Source organism: Dasypus novemcinctus, chromosome 1, assembly GCF_030445035.2.
Source record: "Dasypus novemcinctus isolate mDasNov1 chromosome 1, mDasNov1.1.hap2, whole genome shotgun sequence".
Lineage (NCBI taxonomy): Eukaryota > Metazoa > Chordata > Mammalia > Cingulata > Dasypodidae > Dasypus > Dasypus novemcinctus.
Window position 1 is genome coordinate 78907906 of NC_080673.1, and position 23051 is coordinate 78930956.

The window sequence follows — 23051 nt, forward strand, 5'->3', positions numbered from 1 at the left end:
AGTGCAGGCCTCTTCTGAAAGCCAATTCTAGATTACTTCCTTTCCAGATGTCAATATGAAATGGCAGTATATGCAAAAGTTTTTTCTTAATTCTGTACACAAGCAAAAATAATACGTATTTTTTTCTTTGCCTAGGTGATTGACTTAAAAAATTCAAAATAAATTTTTTTGCCGTTTGAGCCAATAGTTACTTCTAGTTTAACTTGTAAAAATAATGTGCTTGTTATATCAACAATACAATGAAAGCTCTTAGATTTTTCTTTGAACATATAGAGTGTAACTTTTTCTTTTCCAAAACAAGCAATCGAATCTAAATTCTGGGGAGATTTTCTAAATGAATTTGGGATTGTCAGTCTGTTGGAGAAAGCAACAACCAAGATTTGGACATTCTGAGTATTCTACTTACCTCTACAGAACACTGAGCTTAAAATTCTAGTCTCCATTTGGTAGTCCTCTCCTGAGTTACCTGTACTTCTTCTTTTACTCTAGGTTCTGTCTTATCACGCATCAGCAGCAGAGGAAGAAACAAGGGAGCTTCAGGCTCTAGCGGTAACTCTCCTACTTTTTAAAAATGACTAAATATAAGCATCTAATTAGTACATAATTATGCTTTTCTCAGGATATCTGCTTCTACTGGCAATCGTTCCCTAATCATTTCATCAGATTTGGTGAACATTTAGGTCAGGGGTTCTTAACCGCAGGTCCCTGGAAGGATTTCAGGGGATCTGTGAGGTTGAATTGAAAATTCAGAAAAACATTGTTCTGTGGGACATGTTATGTGGGTGTGATACATTTATTAAATAATACATAGTACAGTGTGGACTTAGTAAGAGGTGTGTGGTTTTCACCTGACTGGCATAGGGCTCCACGGAGCAAAAAAGGTAAAGAACCCCTGATTTAGATGGACAACTCATAAAAACATATAATCATCTCTACTTTCTTGTAGGGGTACAAAGTGAAAGATAATTTATATTAAATAGATTTCATTTATTATTGTTTTTTTCCAGTAATTATTATTATCTTTACACTTTCCTTAAGCCAAAATTAAATTTTATTTTCAGTTCCTGAGGAAAAGGTGGTTGTGCCTAAACTAATGACAACAGAGATTTTATTATTTGTCACTGATAATCTACTCTGCATTATCAAGAACTGATAATGTTTGTTTTTAATTTCTGACCATATGGCTTTGAAATTGGATTTAGATCAAGTCAATTTCTGATTTCTCATTATACTCTGCTTAAATACATGATGGGAGAAGAGCACATGGATTTGCAATAAATGCCATATATTCCAGGTCTGAAATTGCCTTGATTGGGATTAATGAAAATCCAAGGTGCTTATACATTTACAACAAGCATGGCCTTCGGGGTTTAAATTTAAGGCATATTTAAAATATACCTTAAGGTCTAAAGAGATGTGAAAGGAATGGGAAGGGCATGAATAGATAATTGATAATTCTGTGTCACTGTCATCATCATCCTAGCTTGCTTTCATGCTAAGCCTTACATTTTCTCACGTAAGCTGCACGATTATATTACAAAGGCCTTACTGAAACCTAGAGACACCAAGGGAATTATTAAAGGTTACACTGCCACTTTGTGGGAGAGTCAGGATGCAGACTAACACAATCTACCTTCAGAGCCTGTGCAGCTAGCTACCTGTTACGAACTGTTAGGGAGAGAGAAGATTAATGCAAATGTTTTGACCTTGGTAATTCAAAGAATGATGGTGGCGTTAATTAATGCAAGTGGAAATATTAAGAAAAGAAATTTGTTTTGAGAGAAAGCTGGTCAGTTTGATTTAGGACATGGTAAATTTGAGGTGCTGGTAGACCAACCAAGTGTACTTCTTCAACTATGAGACTATGCAGGACTAGGGCAGGGGGAAGGGAGTGTGGCAGAGCCAGAGGTGGAAATTTGGGAGTTAGCAGTCCCATGTGAATGGAGTATTTGGGGGAGGGAGTAGAGAGAGATAGGCCAGACCTCTTGTGACTATAGGTTGAGAAGCAAGAAAAGAGGCCAGCTAAGAAGATAGAAAAATGGTAGGTAAACAGGGAGGAAAGTTAGGATAGTGTAGTGGCACAGAGGACATAGAAGGAAAACATTTCAAAAAGGACGAGACCCCATCAGTTGTAGGCAGGTTGAAAAATAGGAGGACTGAGAGGAGACTGCTGGATTCAGTCATCTGGGGATGATTGAAAGCATTTCATGTGAATGAAATTGCAAAAGTAAGAGGAAATAGTGAGGAAATGGAGGAAGTGAACGGAGGCTATGTTTCAGTAATAAGTTTTGTGGAAAAGAGAGAGTGGAGAAGTAGCTAGGAAAGATGCAGCCTGTATCATGTAAAATTTTTTATGTTATGCTTTGTTTTTGTGAGCAGGGGATGGCTCACAACAAGAGAGCCAGTGTGTTCTTAACAAAAGGGGAAGGCTACAGGGGTGAATGTGAGACTAAGGATGCAAGGCAGTGAAGAGACATTTCTTTTGTAAAGACGAGCAAAAGGATAATAATAATAGCTACATTTATTGAGCACTTACTGCACACTGGCATGTTTTCAGTGCTTTGTGTGTATTAAAATAACTGTGTTTGATCCACCACAACCCTATAAGGTAAGTATCCTTAGCATTCTGTAAAAGAGAATTTGAGGTTAGCAAGTCTAGACTGACCTTTTTGGGTTCTCACAAGTGGCCAGTGATGGTGCCAGCTCTAAAATCCAGGCAGTCAGGATGCAGAGCCCACACTGCATTGCACTGCACTGGAGAGGTACCAAGTTAGAAAGGAGGAAGTAGAATAGGATGTTGTAGACATTTTCATTAATCTCAGTGAGTAGGAAGCTGGGGCATTTGCCAAGAAGAGTTTAAGAAACTTTAAAGTGTTTTCACCTAAAAGGTTCAGGAGCCTCTTTTGGGGTTAACCTCACACTCAATTGGCTATATTTACTTTGTATGTTCAGTTGAGTATTTGAAATAATGCACAGTTTTTCAGTTATTTACAGAGGTTTATATGTTTAAAGTCTCTTTCACCTCAGGCTTAACTGACCCCTTTGTCTATTCTTCCTAGAGGGATATATTTTCAAGTAAATGTATACTGGGAATTGGAAGTGATCTCTTGGAAAGATGCATTTGAAGTGCTTGCAATCACTTTGGGGTTATTCAGTTATATCTAAAGTGAGGATAAGGTTACACTTTGACCTGTGTTGTTTTAAATAAATAAAAGCTAGCAAATGGAGTAATTTCTAAGGATTATGCAAAAAAAAACAAAAAAAAACTGGGATTTTAAACTTTTGCTACTCATTTTGAAAATAGTATAGTCTTCCAAAAAAATCCTAAGATTATCTTCTCAATTGTGTTTACAATTTTAGCAAGAGAAAAACACTTCAGAATAACTGACAATTGCTATATTGCAGTATTGTTCAAAACCATCTGTTGTTCCATTTGGAAAATAGATTTTTGGCAGCTGTATTGAGAAATTTGGGTTACATAGCTTGTAGATCAAGTAATTCATTTAAATTGTTTGAGCATCAGCAATGGATTTCAAGTCTAGTTTTCTATCATCCTAGTAAAAATTCCTTTACACAAGTGTGTGTAATTAGTCACATCCCCCAGCAATTATCAAAATTGCTGTTTGTCATGTGTCTGATAGCTTATCTCAGTTGAAACCTAAAATAAACTGAAAAGCTGTCAAATGTTTTAACTGTTCTTTTTTAAAAATTTGTTCTTTTGAGAATTAAAAAATGTACTTAAATATACAAAATATTCATGCCTGTGTCCAGAAAAGCTCGTTAATTGTAGCAAGGTGTTCCAGCTGGTAGGAAATTCAGACTCCTTATTTTTATCCCTTGTGACTTGGGATTTGTTTTTTGTTTTTTGTGGTTTTTTTGGTCCCATTTTTAAACCTTCTCTTGGCTTAAAATTTGGATGTAGCAGAAATAAGGCCTTAAACTGAACATTTTGCCATATACTTTTTAATAATCCTTAGTCTCAGATTGTTGCGGTACCAATAAAGGGACCCCAGCTGATTTGGTTAAAGTTATTAGACAATGGTTAAGATAGAATGTCATAAATTTTTATTATATAAACGACCAGAGAGTTCCAGTATCTGAATATTTGATTAATTGACTGATTGCCTTTTCTGCTTTCCTCTCTTGTTAGAAGGGCAGTAAATAAGTAGATATTACAGTTTAGTTTTTTTAAATAAGTTTCTCACTTTTGCCATGGAGTCTGAACTGACTCCGTTCAGTCCCTATAGCAGGGGTTCTTAACCTTTTTTGTTCCACAGACTCCTGTGCCAGTCAACTGAAATGAATACCACTGTAATTTACTTATTTTTTTTTTTTAAGATTTATTTATTTATTTAATTTCCCCCCCTCCCCTGGTTGTTTGTTCTTGGTGTCTATTTGCTGCGTCTTGTTTCTTTGTCTGCTTCCGTTGTCGTCAGCGGCAGGGGAAGTGTGGGCGGCGCCATTCCTGGGCAGGCTGCTCTTTCTTTTCACGCTGGGTGGCTTTCCTCACGGGCGTACTCCTTGCGTGTGGGGCTCCCCCACGCGGGGGACACCCTTGCGTGGCACGGCACTCCTTGCGCGCATCAGCACTGTGCATGGCCAGCTCCACACGGGTCAAGGAGGCCCGGGGTTTGAACCGCGGACCTCCTATATGGTAGATGGACGCCCTAACCACTGGGCCAAAGTCCGTTTCCCTGTAATTTACTTATTACATACATTCATAAGTGAAGGAAATGCTAGATTTCAGTTAGAGGTTGAGAAAATAAAGATAAGTAGAATTTTTTTCAGTTGCAGCTCATGGACCCCCTGAAATCTATTTAAGAACCCCTGTCCTGTAGGTTCTACTTAATAGTAATTAGAAATTTCTTTAGTCATAGGAGATGTATCAAGAAACAGATTGTGGGACCCTGTTGTGCTCCTGAAGGTTTTTCTGTATCAAAATAGAGAGTGGGGGAAGAGGATGCAATTTAGGCAGAATTTCCTAGGGTAGAAGTCACCTCATCTTGACCTGAACCTTTCAGAGCCAAAATCATTATGTAAACACAGTCTTGATAGGGCATGTGTATGATGCCTTCAGGTAGTAAGTAGAGCATTAAGGTGCAGAGCCTTGAATCTCACCCAAATTCCTGGTGCCTAAGTCAGTGTTGTAGATCCAAGCCTTATATCTAAAGATGATTATCACTTTCCCTCACTTTTTGAAAAATCCAAATGAATACCTATTTTCATTTCCTAGGCTGCTCAAAGCAGATACCATGAAATGGGTTGACTTTAAGCAGTGGGAATTCATTAGCTGTACGGTTTGAGGCCATGCTAATGTCCAAATCAAGGCAACATCAAGGTGATGCTCTCTTCTTAAGCTGCCAGCAATTCTGGGCTCCTCTGCCACATGGCAAGGCACATAGAGGTGTCTGGTGATCTCCCTTATTTTCCCAGTTTTATTGATTTAAGCTTCTTGCTTCCCTAGCTTTCTTTCTCTCTCTCTCTCTCTCTCTGTGTATACATACATATATATATATTTATTTATTTATATATATATATTTATTAGGTTTCTATAGTACTCCAGTGAGAGAATTAAGTCCCATCTTTAATGTGGTGGGTCATACCATAACTGAAAAAACCTCACAAAAGGTCCTACTAACATGGGGTCACACCCACGGGAATGGGTTAGATTTAAGAACATGTTTTTCTGGGATACATACAGCTTTAAACCACCACAGTAACCTAATTAAAAATGGAAATTTTTTTGAGCAGGTAATTACACAAAAGAGAGTCAGCCCTATGATCAGGGACAAGTGTCCATGAACTGCAGTAGCCTATTGCATCTAGTAGGGTACCCTCTTCCTATTGTCAATAGATAAATTTAAAAAAAAAAAAGATTTATTTATTTATTTATTTACTGCACCCTCCCCTTTGTTGTCTGCCCTCTCTGTCCATTCATTGTGCATTCTTCTATGTCTGCTTGTCTTTCTCTTTAGGCAACACTGGGAACCAATCCTGGGACCTTCCGGAGTGGGAGAGAAGGGCTCAATCTCTTAACCATCTCACCTCCCTGGTCTGCTGCATCTCTTATTGTCTTTCCTCTGTCTCTCTTTGTTGCGTCATCTTGCTGCACCAGCTCCCCACTTGGGCCAGCTTGCCTTCACCAGGAAGCCCCAGGAATTGAACTCTGTACCTCGATATGGTAGACGAGAGCTCAATCACTTGAGCCACATCCGCTTCCCATACGTTCATTTTTATATAAGTATAACATTAACTAGGCTACATCATTTTCGCAATGGCAAGGCAGAGTTTCTGTTTGATTCTTTCTTCATTTATTTGATAAACTAATCTTTTCTCTTTCAGTTTGACTTTATGAGTTAATACATCTAATGGTAATCTTAGCTCCAAAGTATAGGAGACCATTCTTGAGCTTCTTATTTACTAACTACTGTGTACAGTTCCAGAAATCATAGTTTAGCGTTAGTATAATTTTTATATATGGAATCTGCCAGGTAACCAGGACGTTGACCAAATCTTTTAGTCCCAATTTTTAGTCATAAATTTACTCTAAACTTTTACCCATAAGTGTATGGGGATTTTATCAGAGTTTTGACATTATTATATGCCTTCTTTATATTATTTTGAAAAACTGGCAGCTCTTTTTCTATAATCTCTGCTTCCCTATTGAGAGTTTAAAGGGATCCATTTATATAATGTTAGAAAGGAGGAAAAATCATAAACGATGTTGACAAAAATGTACTATTCCAGTTCTACTATGCCTTATTCACTGCTTTACTCTTTATAAGATTTGGTTCCATTTACTAAGTTGAATATTCACCTCTCTATATGAATAGATTTATTTCCCTTCTATATTTGGATTCAGTCCCCCTCTTCAAGAAAATACTTTCAGACAACCTTTCCAACTAATAATGCAGTTTCTACTTTAAAAAGCCTTTTGCAGAGTATAATGTTGAAGCTGTCTAAGTAGCTTTATTCAAAGATCTGGAGCCAAACTACTGTCCTTTAAAGTCTGTCCCTTGAGGTGATGGTAGTGGTCAGGGGATGATAATGAGAGATTAAAATATGCAAGGGGGATCTCTCCTTGTAGCCAGTCACTTTTTTAATACACCAAAACAACCTATCAAATACATCAGTTTTATCCCTTGAGAAAACTTCCTTATATAACAGATCATTGAAATTGAAAATTCCTTTTCCTCTTGTCATTTATATTGAGTAAACATCACGTAGTAATTTAACAAAATGCCTTTAAAAAGCACTGAAGCTAATTGGAAGAATTTGACATTTTATGGAAGACTAAATTTAGTAGCTACCCTTCTTTTCAGACTTACTTTAATAAATAACTTTCTGAATAAAGAGCCTTTCTTAACAGTTGGATGGTAGGAATTGTTTCCAGTTTCCCTAATTTTTATTTTGGCTTTTGAGATGTGATACTTTAGCCGTAAGGCAGGCAGTATCCCTGATAACAGTGTGACCTTTTTGTGTGTGTAAAGATTATACAGTTGATAAAATTGTGTAGCTATGTAGCCATATGTCTTTATTTCCTCCTGACTTTATCGAAGACTTTGCCACAGGCTGAAAAGAAAACCTTTTCCTGAGGCAACCACTAAAATCAAGAAATAGAATACTTTTTAAATGAGCATTATATATACCTTACCCCAAGTATGCTATTTTCCATGATCACATATTTGATGGGCTTCATATACTTTATAAATATATTATTTCCTGTAAAATTTCATTTCTGTATTGAATAAACAGAAAGACACCCACCCCATTTGTGTAAAAGTGACACGTTATGTCCCTTTGTTGTATAAATGGCCTTCATAATAAAAAATAGTTGAACTAAAAAGAGCCATCATATTTCTTGTGAAGTAAGATATTGACAAAGTGCAGGAAAGATTCTCTTTGACTTTAGAAAAAAATGAGAGAAACGTCAGTGTTTAAAAAGTCATTATGAGATCAAATCCCATTTATTCCAAAAATGATTCATTAAAAAATCAGTTACTGTAATACACAATATTGATAGACCAAAGGGAAAAAAACACACATGATCAGCTCAAACACATAAGGGGCATATATGTAAAACTTACAGCTAACAACATACTCAATGGTGGGAGACTGCAAGCTTTCCCTCTGAGATCAGGAACAAGACAAGCATGCCCAATAACCACTGTTGTTCAACAATGTACTGGAAGTTCTAGCCAGAACAATTAAGCAAGAAAAAGAAATAAAAGGCATCGAGGTAGGCGAGGAATAAGTAAAACTCCCTATTTGTAAATGACAGGAGCCAATACATGGAGAATCATGAAAACTCCATAACAAAGCTACTAGAGCTAATAGACTAATTCAGCAAAGTGGCAGGGTACATGATCCATGCAAAAAATCAGCATTGTTTCCATACCTCAGGTAATGAACAACTGCAGAGGAGCTCAAGGAGAAAAAATTCCATTTACAATAGCAACTGAAATATCTAGGAATAAATTTAAAGTATGTAAAGGACTTGCATGCAGAAAACTACAAAACATTGCTGAAAGAAATTAAAGACATAAAAGAAAGGCCATTCCATGTTCAAGGATTGAAAGACTAAATATTAAGATGTAATTTCTACCCAAAGTGAAATATAGATTAAATGCAATTCCAATCAAAATCTAAAAATGAAGGAGAGTTTAAAAGTCACAAAGAAAACAGAAACTGAGAGAGTTAGACAAAAGATCTGCCCTACAAGAAATACTAGAGAGAGTTCTTATGGCCGAAAGGAAAAGAAAGGAGAGAGAAGTTTGGAATAGACTGAAGAAACGGAGATCATTAGCAAGGGTAACTAAGGGTTAAAAAGAGACGGAAAAAAAAAAATATGACACATAAAAGCAAAAGGATAAAATGGCTGAAGTATACCGCAATCAAAAAACAAGATTGTCAGAATGAATTTTTTTAAAGTATGATCCTACTGTATGCTACTAATAGTTACAAGAAACTCACCTTAGACCCTAAGATACAATTAGATTGAAAGCCAAAGGTTGGAAACATATTCCATGCAAACTGTAACCCAAAAAGAGCTGGGTAGGTATATTAATATCAGACAAAATAGACTTTAAATGTAAAAATCTTATAAGAGACAGTAAAGGCTGTATTAATAGAAGGATCAGTCTACTAAGAAGAAACAGTAAGCATAAATATTTATGCACTTAAGCATGGTGCCCCAAAATATATGAGCAAACACTGGAAAAACTGAAAGGAGAACTAGACATCTCTACCATAATAGCTGGAGACTGCAATACACCACTCTCATCAATAGAACATCTAGTAGACAGAATCAGTAGAAAATAGAGAACTTGAATATGATAAATGACCTAGACCTAACAGACATATACAAAACATTGTATTCCTAAACAGCAGGATATACATCCTTCTCAAGTGTTCATGGATCATTCTCCAGGATAGACCACATGTTGGGTCACAAAACGAGTCTCAATAAATTAAAAAGATTGAAATTACACAAATTACTTTCTCTGACCTCAGTGGAATGAAGCTGGAAATCAGTAACAGGTAGAGAACTGGAAAATCTAGAAATATATGGAAAGTAAACAACACAATAAGTGGGTCAAAGAAGAAATTGCAAGAGAAATCAATGAAAACAAGAAAACAACATATCAAAACTAATGGGATGTAGTAAAGGCAATGCCAAGAGGGAAATTTATAGCCCTAAATGCTTGCATTAAAAAAGAAGAGCTAAAATTAAAGAGTTTACTACACACCTGGAAGAACTAGGAAAGAAAGAGTAAACTGCTTCCAAAGCAAGCAGAAGGAAAGAAATAAAAAAGATCAGAGGAGCAATAAATGAAATTGAGAATGGAAAAATAATAGAGAATTAATAAAATTAAAAGATGGTTCTTTGAGATCAATAAAATTGATGAATCCTTAGCTAGACTAACAAAGAAAAAGAGAGAAGATGAAAAATAAATTAAGAAATGAGAGGGAGGATATTACTGCTGGCCTCACAGAAATGAAAAGGATCATAAGATCCTATGAACTGTTTCAAAGGACTTTATCAAGAAAGTGAATAGACAGCATTCACAATGGGAGAAAATACTTGGAAACCACATATCCAATAAGGGTTTAAAAACCAGAATATGTAAAGAAATCCTACAACTCAACAATAAAAAGATTAACAATCCAATTAAAAATTGGACAATAGACTTGAATGGACATTTTTCCAAAGAAAAAATAAACATGACTAAAAAACACATGAAAAGATCCTTGACATCACTAGCTGTAAGGGCAATGCAAATCAAACCCCCAATGAGGTATCTTTTCACGTGTACTAGAATGACCACTATTGGGGGGAAAAAATGTCAGCATATGAACAGACTGAAATTTTAAGGATCTGAAACATATTTAACGAGCATTGTGCTAACTATAGGTTCAAATAAAAGGTGTGGAAGAGTCGTGTAGGGAAATTGTAAATGAGTCTAATTCTATTATATTGGGGAACATATATTCCAAAATAAGGACAAGGGTGCCCAACTCCTGAGATTGTCTGCCCAGTTGTAGTGTCTAGATGTCTCTAGAGCTCTCAGGAACCCTACTGTTTGAGCCACGGGTTTACTGTGGTAAACACTGTTTACTGAGATCCTGCTGAGAACCATTTTAATAATTTTTCATCAGTTGTTACATAGTAACAAAGAAAAATTGTACACTTTTAAAAGTGCTGTTGTCAATAGTAACAAATGTTGCACACCATTGCAAAGCATTGGTGGTGAGGTGGTATACACAAATCCTGTACTTTATGCATAATTGTTTTTTAACTCACAAGTTCTCCTATTTAAAACTACAGTGAAGTATCAACTTACAACCACTGAAATGGCTGCTTTTTAAAAAAGCAGAAAATTACAGGTAGTAAGATAGCTCCTAGTATGTACACCCCAGTAAGTATTAGTTAGTGTTAGTAATGGTAGTAGTAGAGAGAAAAATCAATTCTCCGTATCAAGTAGTAGTTGTATCTAGATCTTTATGTTCCAGGTCTTTTTGCCCAAGCCATTCTAACAATGAACATCCCATAAATTATAGACTCATTTTTTAAATTAGCCTAAGTAGAACAGGTAGGTAGAAAACTTAATTGGAGGAAAAAGCATCATGTGGTGTAAGAACAAACGTAAACCTTTTTAAAATAAAGTATTAACCCAAGCCACTCGCACTTCCAAAGGCATATCTAGCCCACTGTGCCAGGAAGTTTCACTTCCAGAGTTGTGTTGTTGGTTGTTTGTTTTTGCAGGAATGGTGAAAAGGAGCCAAGGGATTAGAAAAGGTCACAAAACCTGAAGAATAGCCAACAAAAATGAAGATGACTTAAAGAAGGGTTTCCTTGAGTCAATAGAGGCAAACTAGTTTCTTAAGTAGTTTGAGTAGCAGATACAATTAAAGAACCCAGAGAAAAATGAGATCGTTTTGCCAAGCTGTTTGTCATGGTAACTCTTTAACCCAGTGAGCTTTGTCTATTTTTTGCATTCCACATTGGCTAATTTGACACATGAAAACGCTAACCCTAGTAGAGGTTAACAGTATCTAGATTAAGCACTAAAATTTCTGAACACTGGTACCTAAGAATCCATAGGCATTGTGCTCCTCATGTGGATGGACGCCCTGAATGGGGCGGTGTCAGATGCTGTGAGATTCCAGGGGTCTTGAGTTGAAATATTCAACCATAAAATACATGTATATTTATAGTGTCTTATTGTTTTATAGAATCTTTTTTTTTTACTTTATTTTGTACATTTAATAATTGAAAATATAAACAAAAGCTAAAAAGAAAACAGTTGAATAAAAACATACATTTCTCATTTAAATATACTGGATACATATAAAACTTTTTTGCATCATACAATATGTTACATAATATATTTGGTTTATAGTAACACAATCGTACAGTATCTGTCCTTTTGTGTCTGGCTTGCTTCACTCATCATAGTGTCCTCCAGGTTCATCCATATGACTTCATTTCTTCTTACAGCTGTATAATATTCCATTGTGTGAATAGACCACAGTTTGTTTATACATTCCTCTGTTGATGGACATCTGGGTTGTTTCCAGCTTTTGGCAATCATGAATACTGTCACTGTGAACATCAGTGTGCAGTTGTCTGTTTGTGTCACTGCTCCCAGTTCCTCTGGGTATATATGCAGTAGCGGTATTGCTGGCTCACATGGCAACTCTCTATTCAACTTCTTTAGGAACTGCCAAACAGTCCTCCACAGTGGCTGTACCATTTTACATTCCCACCAACAGTGAATAAGTGTTCCTTATCTTTCCACATCCTCTCCAGCACTTGTAGCTCTCTCTCGTTTTAGTAGTGGCCATTCTGATAGTTGTGAAATGATATCTCATTGTAGGTTTGATTTTGTTTTCCCTAATCATTAGTGATGTTGAGTATTTCTTCATGTGGTTTTTTTGCCATTTGTATTTCTTTGGACAAATGTCTATTCAAGTGTTTTGCCCATTTTTTAATTCAGTCATTTGTCTTTCTGTTGTTGAGTTGTAACATCTCTTTATATATCATGGATATTAAGCCTTTATCAGACATGTGATTTCCAAATATTTTCTCCCATTGAGTGGGCTGCCTTTTCATCCTTTTGACAAAGTCCTGGGAGGTACAAAAGTCGTTAATTTTGAGGAGGTCCCATTTATCTATTTTTTCTTTTGTTGCTCGTGCTTTGGGTGTAAGGTACAAGAAACCACCACCTACTACAAGGTCTTGAAGATGTTTCCCTACATTTTCTTCTAGTAGTTTTATGGTCCTGGCTTTATGTTAGGTCTTTGATCCATTTTGAGTTGATTCTTGTATAGGGAGTGAGATAGGGATCCTCTTTCATTCTTTTGGTTATAAATATTCACCTGTTCCAGCACCATTTGTTGAAAAGACTGTTTTGTCCCATTAACATTGACTTGGTAGGTTTGTCAAACACCAGTTGACTGTATAGGTGAAGGTTTATTTCTGGGTTCTCAATTCTATTCCACTGATCCATATGTCTGTCTTTATGCCAGTACCGTGCTGTTTTGACCACTGAGCTTTGTAATATGTTTCAAGGTCAGGCAGTGAAATTCATCCCACATCATGCTTCTCTTTTAGAATGTTTTTGGCTCTTGAGGTGTACTTTCCCTTCCAAATGAATTTGGTAATTGCCTTTTCTAATTCTGTAAAGTAAGCTGTTGGGATTTTAATTGGTATTGCATTGAATCTATAAATCAGTTTTGGGTAAGAATGACATCTTCATGATATTTATTCTTCCAATCCATGAACACAGAATGTCTTTCCATTTGTTTAGGCCTCATTTAATTTCTTCTAGCATCGTTTTGTAGTTTTCTGCATATAGGTCCTGTACTTCTTTGGTTAAATTAATTCCTAGGTATTTGAGTCTTTTTCTTGCATTGAAAATGGAATTTTCCCCTGATTTCCTCCTCAGATTGTTCAGTACTAGTGTACAAAAACTTTACATGATGATCTTGTATCCTGCCACTTGTCGAACTCATTTATTAGCTCAGGTAACTTTGTTGTGGCTACTTCAGGATCTTCTAAGTATAGGATCATGTCATCTGCAAAAAGAGTTGAACTTCCTCTTTTCCTGTTTGGATGCCTTTAATTTTTTTTTCTTGTCTAATTGCCCTAGCTAGAACTTCTAGTACAATATTGAATAACAGTGGTTACAGTGGGCATCCTGTCTTGTTCCTGACCTTACAGGGAAAGCTTTCAGCCTTTCCCCATTGAGTATGATGTTGGCTATGGGTTTTTCAAAATATGTGCCTTTTATCATATTGAGCAATTTTCCTTCTATTCCTATTTTTTAAGTGTTTTTATCCAAAAAAAGATGCCAGATTTTGTTGAATGCCTTTTCTGCGTTGATTGAGATGATCATGTGTGGTTTTTTTCTTTCAGTTTGTTAATGTGGTGTATTATGTTGATTGATTTTCTTACGTTGAACCAGCCTTGCATACCAGGAATAAATCCTATTTGATCGTGATGTATAAGTCTTTTGATTGGCTGTTGGACTCAATTTGCAAGTATTTTGTTGAGAATTTTTGCATCTATGTTCATCAGAGAGATTGGTCTGTATTTCTTGTAGTATCTTTATCTGGCTTTGGTATTAGGGTGATGTTGGCCTCATAAAATGTGTTGGGTAATTTTCCCTTCTCTTCAATTTTTTAGAAGAGTTTAAATAGAATTGTTGTTAATTTCTTTTTGAAATGTTTGGTAGAATTCACCTGTGAAGCCATCTGGTCCTTCTCTTTGCTGGAAAATTTTTGATGACAGATTTAGTCTCCTTAAATGTGATTGGTTTGTTAAGTTCTTTTATTTCTTGTAGCATCAGTGTAGGTTGTTTGTGCATTATAGGAACTTGTCCATTTCATCTAGATTGTCTACTTTTTGGCATACAGTGTCTCATAATACCCTCGTATGATTCTTTTTATTTCTGTAGGGTCAGTTGTAACTTCATTTCTTATTGTATATATTTGCGTTTTCTCTCTTTTTTTCGTTGTTAATCTAGCTAGGGGGTTGTCAATTTTACTGATCTTCTCAAAGAACTAGCTTTTGGTTTTGTTGATATTCTCTATTGTTTTTTGTTCTCAATTTCATTTAGTTCTGCTTTAATCTTTATTATCTCTTTCCTTCTTGTTTTTGGATTACTTTGCTGTTCTTTTTCTAGTTTCTCTAGTTGTTCAGTTAAATCTTTGAGTTTAGCTCTTTCTTTTTTAATATAGGTATTTAGGGCTATAAATGTCCGTCTCAAGACTGCCTTTACTGTATCCCATAAGTTTTGATAAGTTGTATTCTTGTTTTCATTTGTATCAATATATTTACTGATTTCACTTGCAATTTCTTTTTTGACTTACTGATTATTTAGGAATGTGTTATTTAGCCTCTACACTTTTGAAAATTTACTTTTTTCTGTCTATTATTGATTTCCAGTTTCATTCCATTATGGTCTGAGAAGGTGCTTTGTATAATTTCAGTCTTTTTATATTTATGGAGAGCTGCATTGTGCCATAACATGTGGTGTGTCCTAGAGAAAGATCCATTGGCACTTGAAAAGAATGTATAACCTTCTGAGTTTTGAATACAGTGTCTTGTATATGTCTGTTAAGTATGACTTGTTTATCATATTGTTCAAGTTCTCTGTTTCCTTGTTGATCTTCTGTCAAGTTGTTCTGTCTAATGATGTGAGTGGAGTGTTACAATGATTGTTATAGAGATGTCTGTTTCTCCCTTCAGTTTTCCCAGAGTTTGTCTCATGTATTTTGGGGCTCCTTAGTTAGGCGCATAGATATTTATGACTATTATATCTTCCTGGTGGATTGTTCCTTTTATTAGTATATAATGACCTTCTGTATCTCTCATAACTTTTTTCATTTGAAGTCTGTTTTGTCTGATATTACTATAGCTATCCCTGCTCTTTTTTTGGCCATGTGGAGTATCTTTTTCCAACCTTTCACTTTCAGCTGGTTTGTATCCCTGGGTGTAAGGTGAGTTTCTTGTAAGCAGCATATGGATGGCTCATGTTTTTAATGCATTGTCAGCTTCTCTATTTTGATTGGAGATTCATTCACGTTCAGTGATATTACTGTAAATGCACTATTTACCTTCTCCATTTTATTCTTTTTGTCTTTCTTAATCTTTTGCTTTTTTTGCTATTCTTTCTTTTATATTCTTCTCCAGTCCTGTCTGTCCTGTCTTTTTCTTTCAGGTTCTAAGATTTCCTTTAATATCCTGCAAAGGTGGATACTTTTTTGCAAACTCTCTTAGTTTCTGTTTGTTTGTGAATATTTTAAACCCACCTTCATATTTGAAGGACAATTTTGTTGTATAAAGAATTCTCAGCTGGCAGTTTTTCTTTCAGTATCCTAATTGTATCATACCACTGTCTTCTTGCCTCCATGGTTTCTGAAGAGAAATCCACGCTAGGTCCTACTGCGTGTCCCTTGTTTGTGATGGTTTCCTTTTCCTTTGCTGCTCTGAGAATTTTCTCTTTATCTTTGACATTTGACATTCTGAATAGTATGTGTCTTGAAGTAGCTCTATTTGGATTTATTATGATTGGGGTACAGTGTGCTTCTTGGATGTGTAAGTTACTTCTTTTGTGAGAGTTGGGAAATTTTCAGCTATTATTTCTTCAAATACTTTTTCTGCCCCTTTTCCTTTCTCTTCTTCTTTTGGAACTCCCGTGACACATATGTTGTCGCATTTTGTGTTGTCATGCAACTCTCTGAGCCCCTGCTCAATTTTTTTTCCATGCTTTTCTCTTTCTGTTCTTGTCTCTCTTCAATTTTAGTCCTTTAGTCTTCAGTATGACTTACTCTTTCTTCTCAATTTGAGTCTGCTCTTGTATGCATCAAATGTGTTTTTATCTCACCTATTGTGTCTTTCATTCCCATGAGGTCTGTTTATTTTCTGTTCAGGATTTCAAATTCTTCTTTGCGCTCACTCAATGTCTTCTTGATGTCATATATCTCTTTAACCATATTGTCTTTCAACTCAATTTGATTTTGGAGATTTGTGCACATCTCACTCAAATTCTGCATCTCTTCTAGGGCTTTGATATATTCCTTTTCTTGGGCCATGTCTTCTATTTTCTTAGTATGGCTTGTGATATTTTACCGATATTTAGGCATCTGATTAGGATGTAGTTTACTCAGATGCTCAGTTTCCTTCTCTTTTATGGGGATTTGGTGGCAGGAGGCTGTGTGTTACCACTGCTCTTTGTGGGGGTTTTTTTTGTTTGTTTTTTAATTTCTCTCCCCTTTCTTCCCCCACCCCACCCCCGCCGTTGTCTGCTCTCTGTGTCCATTTGCTGTGTGTTCTTCTGTGTCCACTTGCATTCTTGTCAGTGGCACCAGGAATCTGTGTCTCTTTTTGTTACGTCATCTTGCTGCATTAGCTCTCCGTGTATGCAGTGTGACTCCTGGGCAGGCTGTACTTTTTTTCGCGCAGGGCGGCTTTCCTCGCAGGGCTCACTCCTTGCATGGGGGGCTCCCCTATGCAGGGGACACCCCTGCATGGCACATCACTCCTTGTGCACATCAACACTGCATGTGGGCCAGCTCACCACATGGGTCAGGAGGCCCTAGGTTTGAACCCTGGACCTCCCATGAGGTAGGCAGATACTCTATTAGTTAAGCCAAATCTGGTTCCCCCACTGCTCTTTGATTCTTGACTCAACCTGGATTGTTAGGATTGTCCTGCTGGTTGCTCAGAACTGGGCACTGGACCCAGTATTTGGTTGTAGAGTCGCTTAGGGCCTTGGAGAGGGGGACTATAGAGGCCAGAAAAAGCGTATGCCTCCCCTACTTATTTTTAATTTGCTTAAGTGCACTTCCTTGGTGTGCCAGCAGATGGCGAGCTTTGGCTCTTCTCCGTGCAATGCCTGGTCTGGGTGTATTTGTTGCAACACAGACAGGATCAATGTGATGGAGCTTCCTGTCTGGAGGCTAGGAGCCTTGTAATTCACACTTTGTCTAAGACAGTCTCCAGCCTTCTCTGGCAGCCCCCTCCCTTTTCCCTGGTCGGAAATATTTCTGAATCTTCAACAATCAGTCCCTGTTCGTAGAGGAGGAGATTGGGAGGATTGTATATCTTTACTCTTTGCTGCCTCCCAAGGCAAACAATGGCACAGCCCCACGTGACCTGGAAGGGTTCCTGGGACACAACAGACCAGATTTGTGGGTCAGAAGCCTAGTCCACCTTAGGCTGTGTCCCTCTCTCTCCCTGCTCCTGGGGTGGTGGATCCCTGAGGCCCCTTTGGAGAGTTAGTGTGGGGGATGGTGTCGGTAGCAGCAGCAGCGGCTGTTTCAACTCACAATTCTGTTGTCACAATTTCCCTCATTTGTCCCTCTCTCCTCTGGGTGGTGTTCAGCCTTCACCTGGTATCCTAAATTCCAGAAGATCTTTTTCTAGGCTGTTTCAGCCTGTCCTCTTGCTATTTTTCTGGAGAAGAGAGTCCCATGTCTTTCTAGTCCACCATCTTCCCGGAAGTCAACAGAATCTTTAAAATACAATTTTTCTGTTTACCTTCAACACTGTTTTGTGATAAGTTATATTATGCCCTGAAGAAAATCACAACTCAAAAATCTCTAATGACTTGCCTATGGCTAGTGACTAGCAGATCTGGAAGTGGAGCTCAAATATGTATCTAGTAACTCTTTCTTAAACTAAAAACAAATAAAAACATTTTTCACTTTGCAAATTGTAACGAATCCAACCATCACTGAAAAGAAACTATGAAAATCCAAATTTGTATATATCTATCCTATCCCAGAAATACCACATACTTTATTCCCTGTTATAAGTAAATGCAAAACATTTTGTTTTATGTGATGGTAAATAAGAATGTACAGGTAACAATATGCTTTGTTTAAAATCACCTTTATCCCAAGCTCTTCTGAGGCAAACTGGGAGACAAAAATTTGAACTCTCATGTGATGGTCATAGATGCAGATTGCAAAAGCTTGAAATGATTTGGCCTCTTTGTGACTTGTTAGTAATAAATTGCATGAGTTCTGAACCTCTTCTTCAATGACCACAAAGTTCTTAAGGAAAATGTTTGCGCATCCCCACGGGGTCAGGTCAGAAAGGCTGAGTCGTAGGGTAGAAAGGGACAAAAGGAAATCTTCTCTTCTCTCAGTGGAGAGAGGCTGGGAATTATTAATAGAGTGTATAATGGGGAGAAGCACAAGCTGTGTTGGCTCATTTTTATCCTGTAGCTTTTAGAATATCCTTTGTGGAAGGAAAGGAAACTTCCTGCTGTAAGAATAATGATGCCCTAAGGAAAAAACATCTGTTCCCTTGTAGAGTGCAGTATGTTTGACTAAAGCGGCTGCTGTCTGCTTTGAGTTAAAAGGTGGGCTTATTCCCACATCCACACTTCCCAGCATTGACTATTCCATCTCTGATGTTGGTAGCTGGGGTAAACAACGGAACTATTTATCTAAACATTTTAAATCCTCTTCTCTTCTTCCAGTTAAGCTCAAGCTTTAGCCAGTGGAACTGATTAACTAAAACAGAACACATATTTGCTTGTGAATTTTGGTCTTGGGAAAGATAATTTTTTAGAGTATGAGGAGAGTGGCATTCATTTAAAGTTTGAACAAATCTGGTAAATATAAGTGAAATCTAAAGGCCAAGAGGAACAGGAGAGCAAGGGTCCTGAAATTTGGGGGGAAGCTCTAGAGAGCACTCTAAGAATTTATTTTGACCTTTTTACTTTGAAAAAGATGCATGTAAGACCGAGTAGTGATTATCCCAAATGCTCACAGGAAGCCTACAGGTTTGGAGGGAGTTGTGTACCACACTAATGTAGGATATTGTTAATGTGGGGAAGTGTGGGAGGGGAGGGAGTTGGGCATATGGGAATCCCCTACATTTTTTCTATATCATTTATGGAAACTAAATATCTATTAAAAATTAAAAAAAAGGAACCTGGTTCAAATTGCTAAAGCCCCCCACTTTTTACACAGTATAAAAAATTCAGTGATTTTGAAAAACACTCTGTACCAAGCAAAACTTGTTGGCATGCCCTTGCCAGGTCTGCCAGTTTCTCAGCTCAGGTTAATGGGCTTCACCTTCCCAGGAGGCTTTGGGCCCTTAAAAATGGAACTCCAATTAAGCTGGGGGAATGAGGGGCTTTTTCTCCCATTTATTTATATTTATACTAACAAGTATTAAAACTACCCATTGCTAGGCACCTGGATACAAGGTGCGTAAGATACAGCCCCACCTGGAGCTCCCATTATAGTTTAGGAAGTAAAGAGGAGAACGAGAAATTGCATTATAGTAACTACGTGATTAAACAGGCACTCATAGGGCGGAGCCTCCTCACAGGGGAATGGAGCCCTTCTTTGGATGGAACTGTGCCTGAAAGACTCCATCAGCTAGAGAGAGTAGGGCTTTATAGGAGAAGTAGAGGTGCCAGGGCACCTGATGGAAAGAGGACTATAGTTTGTAGTAATATTTTGATGATGCTCCTTCATCATCTGTAACAAATGTTCCACAACAATGGGTATTTGTGGTGGGGTAGAGCCCCATATGGTTATATGTATGTTTTGTAAATTCACAACTTTCACTGTACACTTATTTTTTATGTATGCCCGTGTATGCATGATATACTTCAATAAGATTTTCTAAAATGAAAAGAAGAGCAAGGTATATTTGAAATTAGAGTTATCTACCACAATTAAATGATTATAAAATCAAAACCAAGGATGTTAAAAGAGACCCCCCTCCAAAAAAATAAAACCAGATTCCCAGTACCATCCCAGAGCTACTGAATCAGAATCTCCAAGTGAGTGTTTTTAATAAGCACCCTAAGTGGTTCTTAGAATCAGGCCTGAGTGAAGGGAGCGTGGGAGGAGGCAGATGTAGGCTTGTATCAGATCTGAGATGCTAGGCAGATGCTAGGATTGTATCAGATCTGAGAGCAGGGTCGCCTGCCTGGATTGGAAGCCTGGCTGTGATCCTTCACTAGCTGGCCTATTGTGGGCAAGAAAAATCCCCTCTTTGTGCTCAAGTTTCTGTACCTGAAAAATGGAACTACAACATCCTCTTTTTAGGCTGTCCTGAAGATTAATTGTAAAATGCTTAGAACATTATCATTTTCCTGCTTACCACTTCATTTCCAACCCTTAGCACTGGGGCAGGCCCAGGGTAATTACTCAGGAAATACTTGTTGAATGAATGAGGCTAGGGAGGTGTAAAGGGCACAGGTCGTTGGCGCCCCGGGGCTACTTGCTGTTGTACAGGACAAACTCCCGGCTGCCTTCCTCTCTTCTCCTCCACCTGGAACTTATCAGTTCTCCCCACGTGTGGTTCAGTTTAAATTTTAAAAATGGGAGTAGTTTCTGTTCTAAACAATTTCTAGTGTACTGTAAAGAGTAAAAAAATAAACAATATGCTGGTTCCCTGTAGCAAAGTGAGAAAACTATGAATCACTGCTGATTTAATTAACAGCTTTGTTTCATTTTCTTCTTCTCCCTTTACCTAAGGCTGCTGTGGTACCATCTGCTCAGACCCTTAAAATCACTGATTTCGGCTTCAGTGACTTTGAGCTGTCTGATCTGGAAACAGCCCTGTGTACCATTCGGATGTTCACTGACCTCAAGCTCGTGCAGAACTTCCAGATGAAACATGAGGTAGGAATGCAGTGTTGTTGTTTGGAAAAGTGCACGTGTAAGAGAGAATTTGTTTTGATGCCAGTGTGGAATAGGAGACCCAGACATTAAAAAGACTTTTTTGGCTGCCTACCTAATGTGTCAAATACCAGGTTGAAGAATAGGGGAAGATCAACTACGAAGTGAGAGCGGGATGTGCAAAGGCAGGATGACAGGAAAGCTTGGGCTGGGAGGTGTGGAACACTGGTTGAAGGGATGGGAGTGGCAAGAGAAGCCACTGGAGAGGAAAGTAAGAAGCAGGTCATATAGACCCTTAGGAGGAATTCGATATAATTTGGATTCTATTCTAAAAACAATGGCAAGACACTGAGGGATTTTCAGCGGGGAAGTAACATGATCTGATTGCAGAGGTTAGGATAACCAAGTGCAGGGGTTAAGACCAAAACAGAGTGAAGGCCTTTGGAAATGAGGAAGAATGGAGCTTGAGGTGAGGCCAAGCTCCTGTTGGAACAACGTGGTGACCCACACGAGGTGAAGATGAAACCTCATTTTATCCCCTGTTGTTGGTTAACTTATTTGCCTCTGAGAAAATGGTAAGGCTTAAGTTAGAACCTTCTAATATCAGTTTAGAGATATTAGGGAGTTCTAGTTCTTCTCAAAATAACTATTTATAGCATCAGAGAAGAAGGGACACTAGAGAAAACTTTTTGTCTTGCCTTTAAAGTTATTTTTCCTGGTCAGTTCAATGTCTAGTCTCCATACACAGACTTTCATATCTGGAAATTTAAATTTACTGAAGGTCTCTACTATTTAACAACCCATTAATTCATGCACTGAAAAATTAATAACCTTGAGTGTGTACCCAGGACTGTGCTAAGTGCATGCTTCAGCATCGCTTTTCCCCTGCTCTCAGAGGCCTTACAGTTAGGCTCGAAAACAAAGGATTTATAAAGCTAAGCTTAATACAGTGTCATTTATGGTATTCCTGGAAGCCCCAAATGTAGTTCTTTCTTGAATTTAACCAATATCTATATTACTGTTTCTTGGGTAGAAAAAAAAAGAACAACTGCCTGTAGACTCCTCCCTAGTAATACTTCACTCTTTTAGAGTGTTTTAAGGGATACCATCTCATTTAATTATTGCAACAAGCTCTCAAGAAAAGGTCTTTAGTTATTATTATCTCCAGTTTACAAATAAAGAAATTGAGACAGCATCTTAGCATAGAAAGATCATTGATTTTGAGACATACAGACCTGAGTTTGCATTCTAGCTCTCCTAGTGATTAGTTCTTATTCCCTTGGGCAATTTGCTTAAACCTCAGTTTCCTAATCTGTTAATTGGGGGTAATGATTATACCTCTCCCATGGGAGTCTTGTGAGAATTACACATACGTCTATGTGATTATGAACGTGTGTATTTGTATGCCTGGGTATGTGTATATAGGTGTATAACATTTTTTTTTAAAAGATTTATTTTATTTATTTCTCTCCCCTTCCCCACCCCTGCTCCAGTTGTCTGTTCTCTATGTCCATTTGCTGCGTGTTCTTTTTGTCCACTTCTGTTGTCAGCGGCACAGGAATCTATGTCTCTTTTTTGTTGTGTGAGCTCTCCGTGTGTGTGGTGCTATTCCTGGGCAGGCTGCACTTTTTTTCACGCTGGGTGGCTCTCCTTACAGGGCTCACTCCTTGAGCGTGGGACTCCACTACGCGGGGGACACACCTGCATGGCAGGGCACTCCTTGCGCGCATCAGCACTGCACATGGGCCAGTTCCACACGGGTCAAGGAGGCCCAGAGTTTGAACCGCAGACCTCCCATGTGGTAGACGGATGCCCTAACCACTGAGCCAAGTCCGCTTCCCAATATATCATTTTGTTTAAAATACAGATTTAACAGTACATGACACCAT

At 37.7% G+C, this 23051-nt stretch overlaps 1 protein-coding gene across 5 annotated transcripts in view; it reads left to right on the forward strand.

The window, feature by feature from the left end:
- PDE5A (phosphodiesterase 5A) overlaps positions 1-23051 on the forward strand; it is a 160605-nt gene that overhangs the window by 105636 nt on the left and 31918 nt on the right. For all 5 annotated transcript variants that reach the window (XM_004479025.4, XM_004479026.4, XM_004479028.5 and 2 more), the window contains exons 11-12: positions 490-549; positions 21019-21165. In XM_004479025.4, the coding sequence (XP_004479082.1) occupies positions 490-549; positions 21019-21165 (207 nt within the window). The remainder of the gene's footprint in view (positions 1-489; positions 550-21018; positions 21166-23051) is intronic.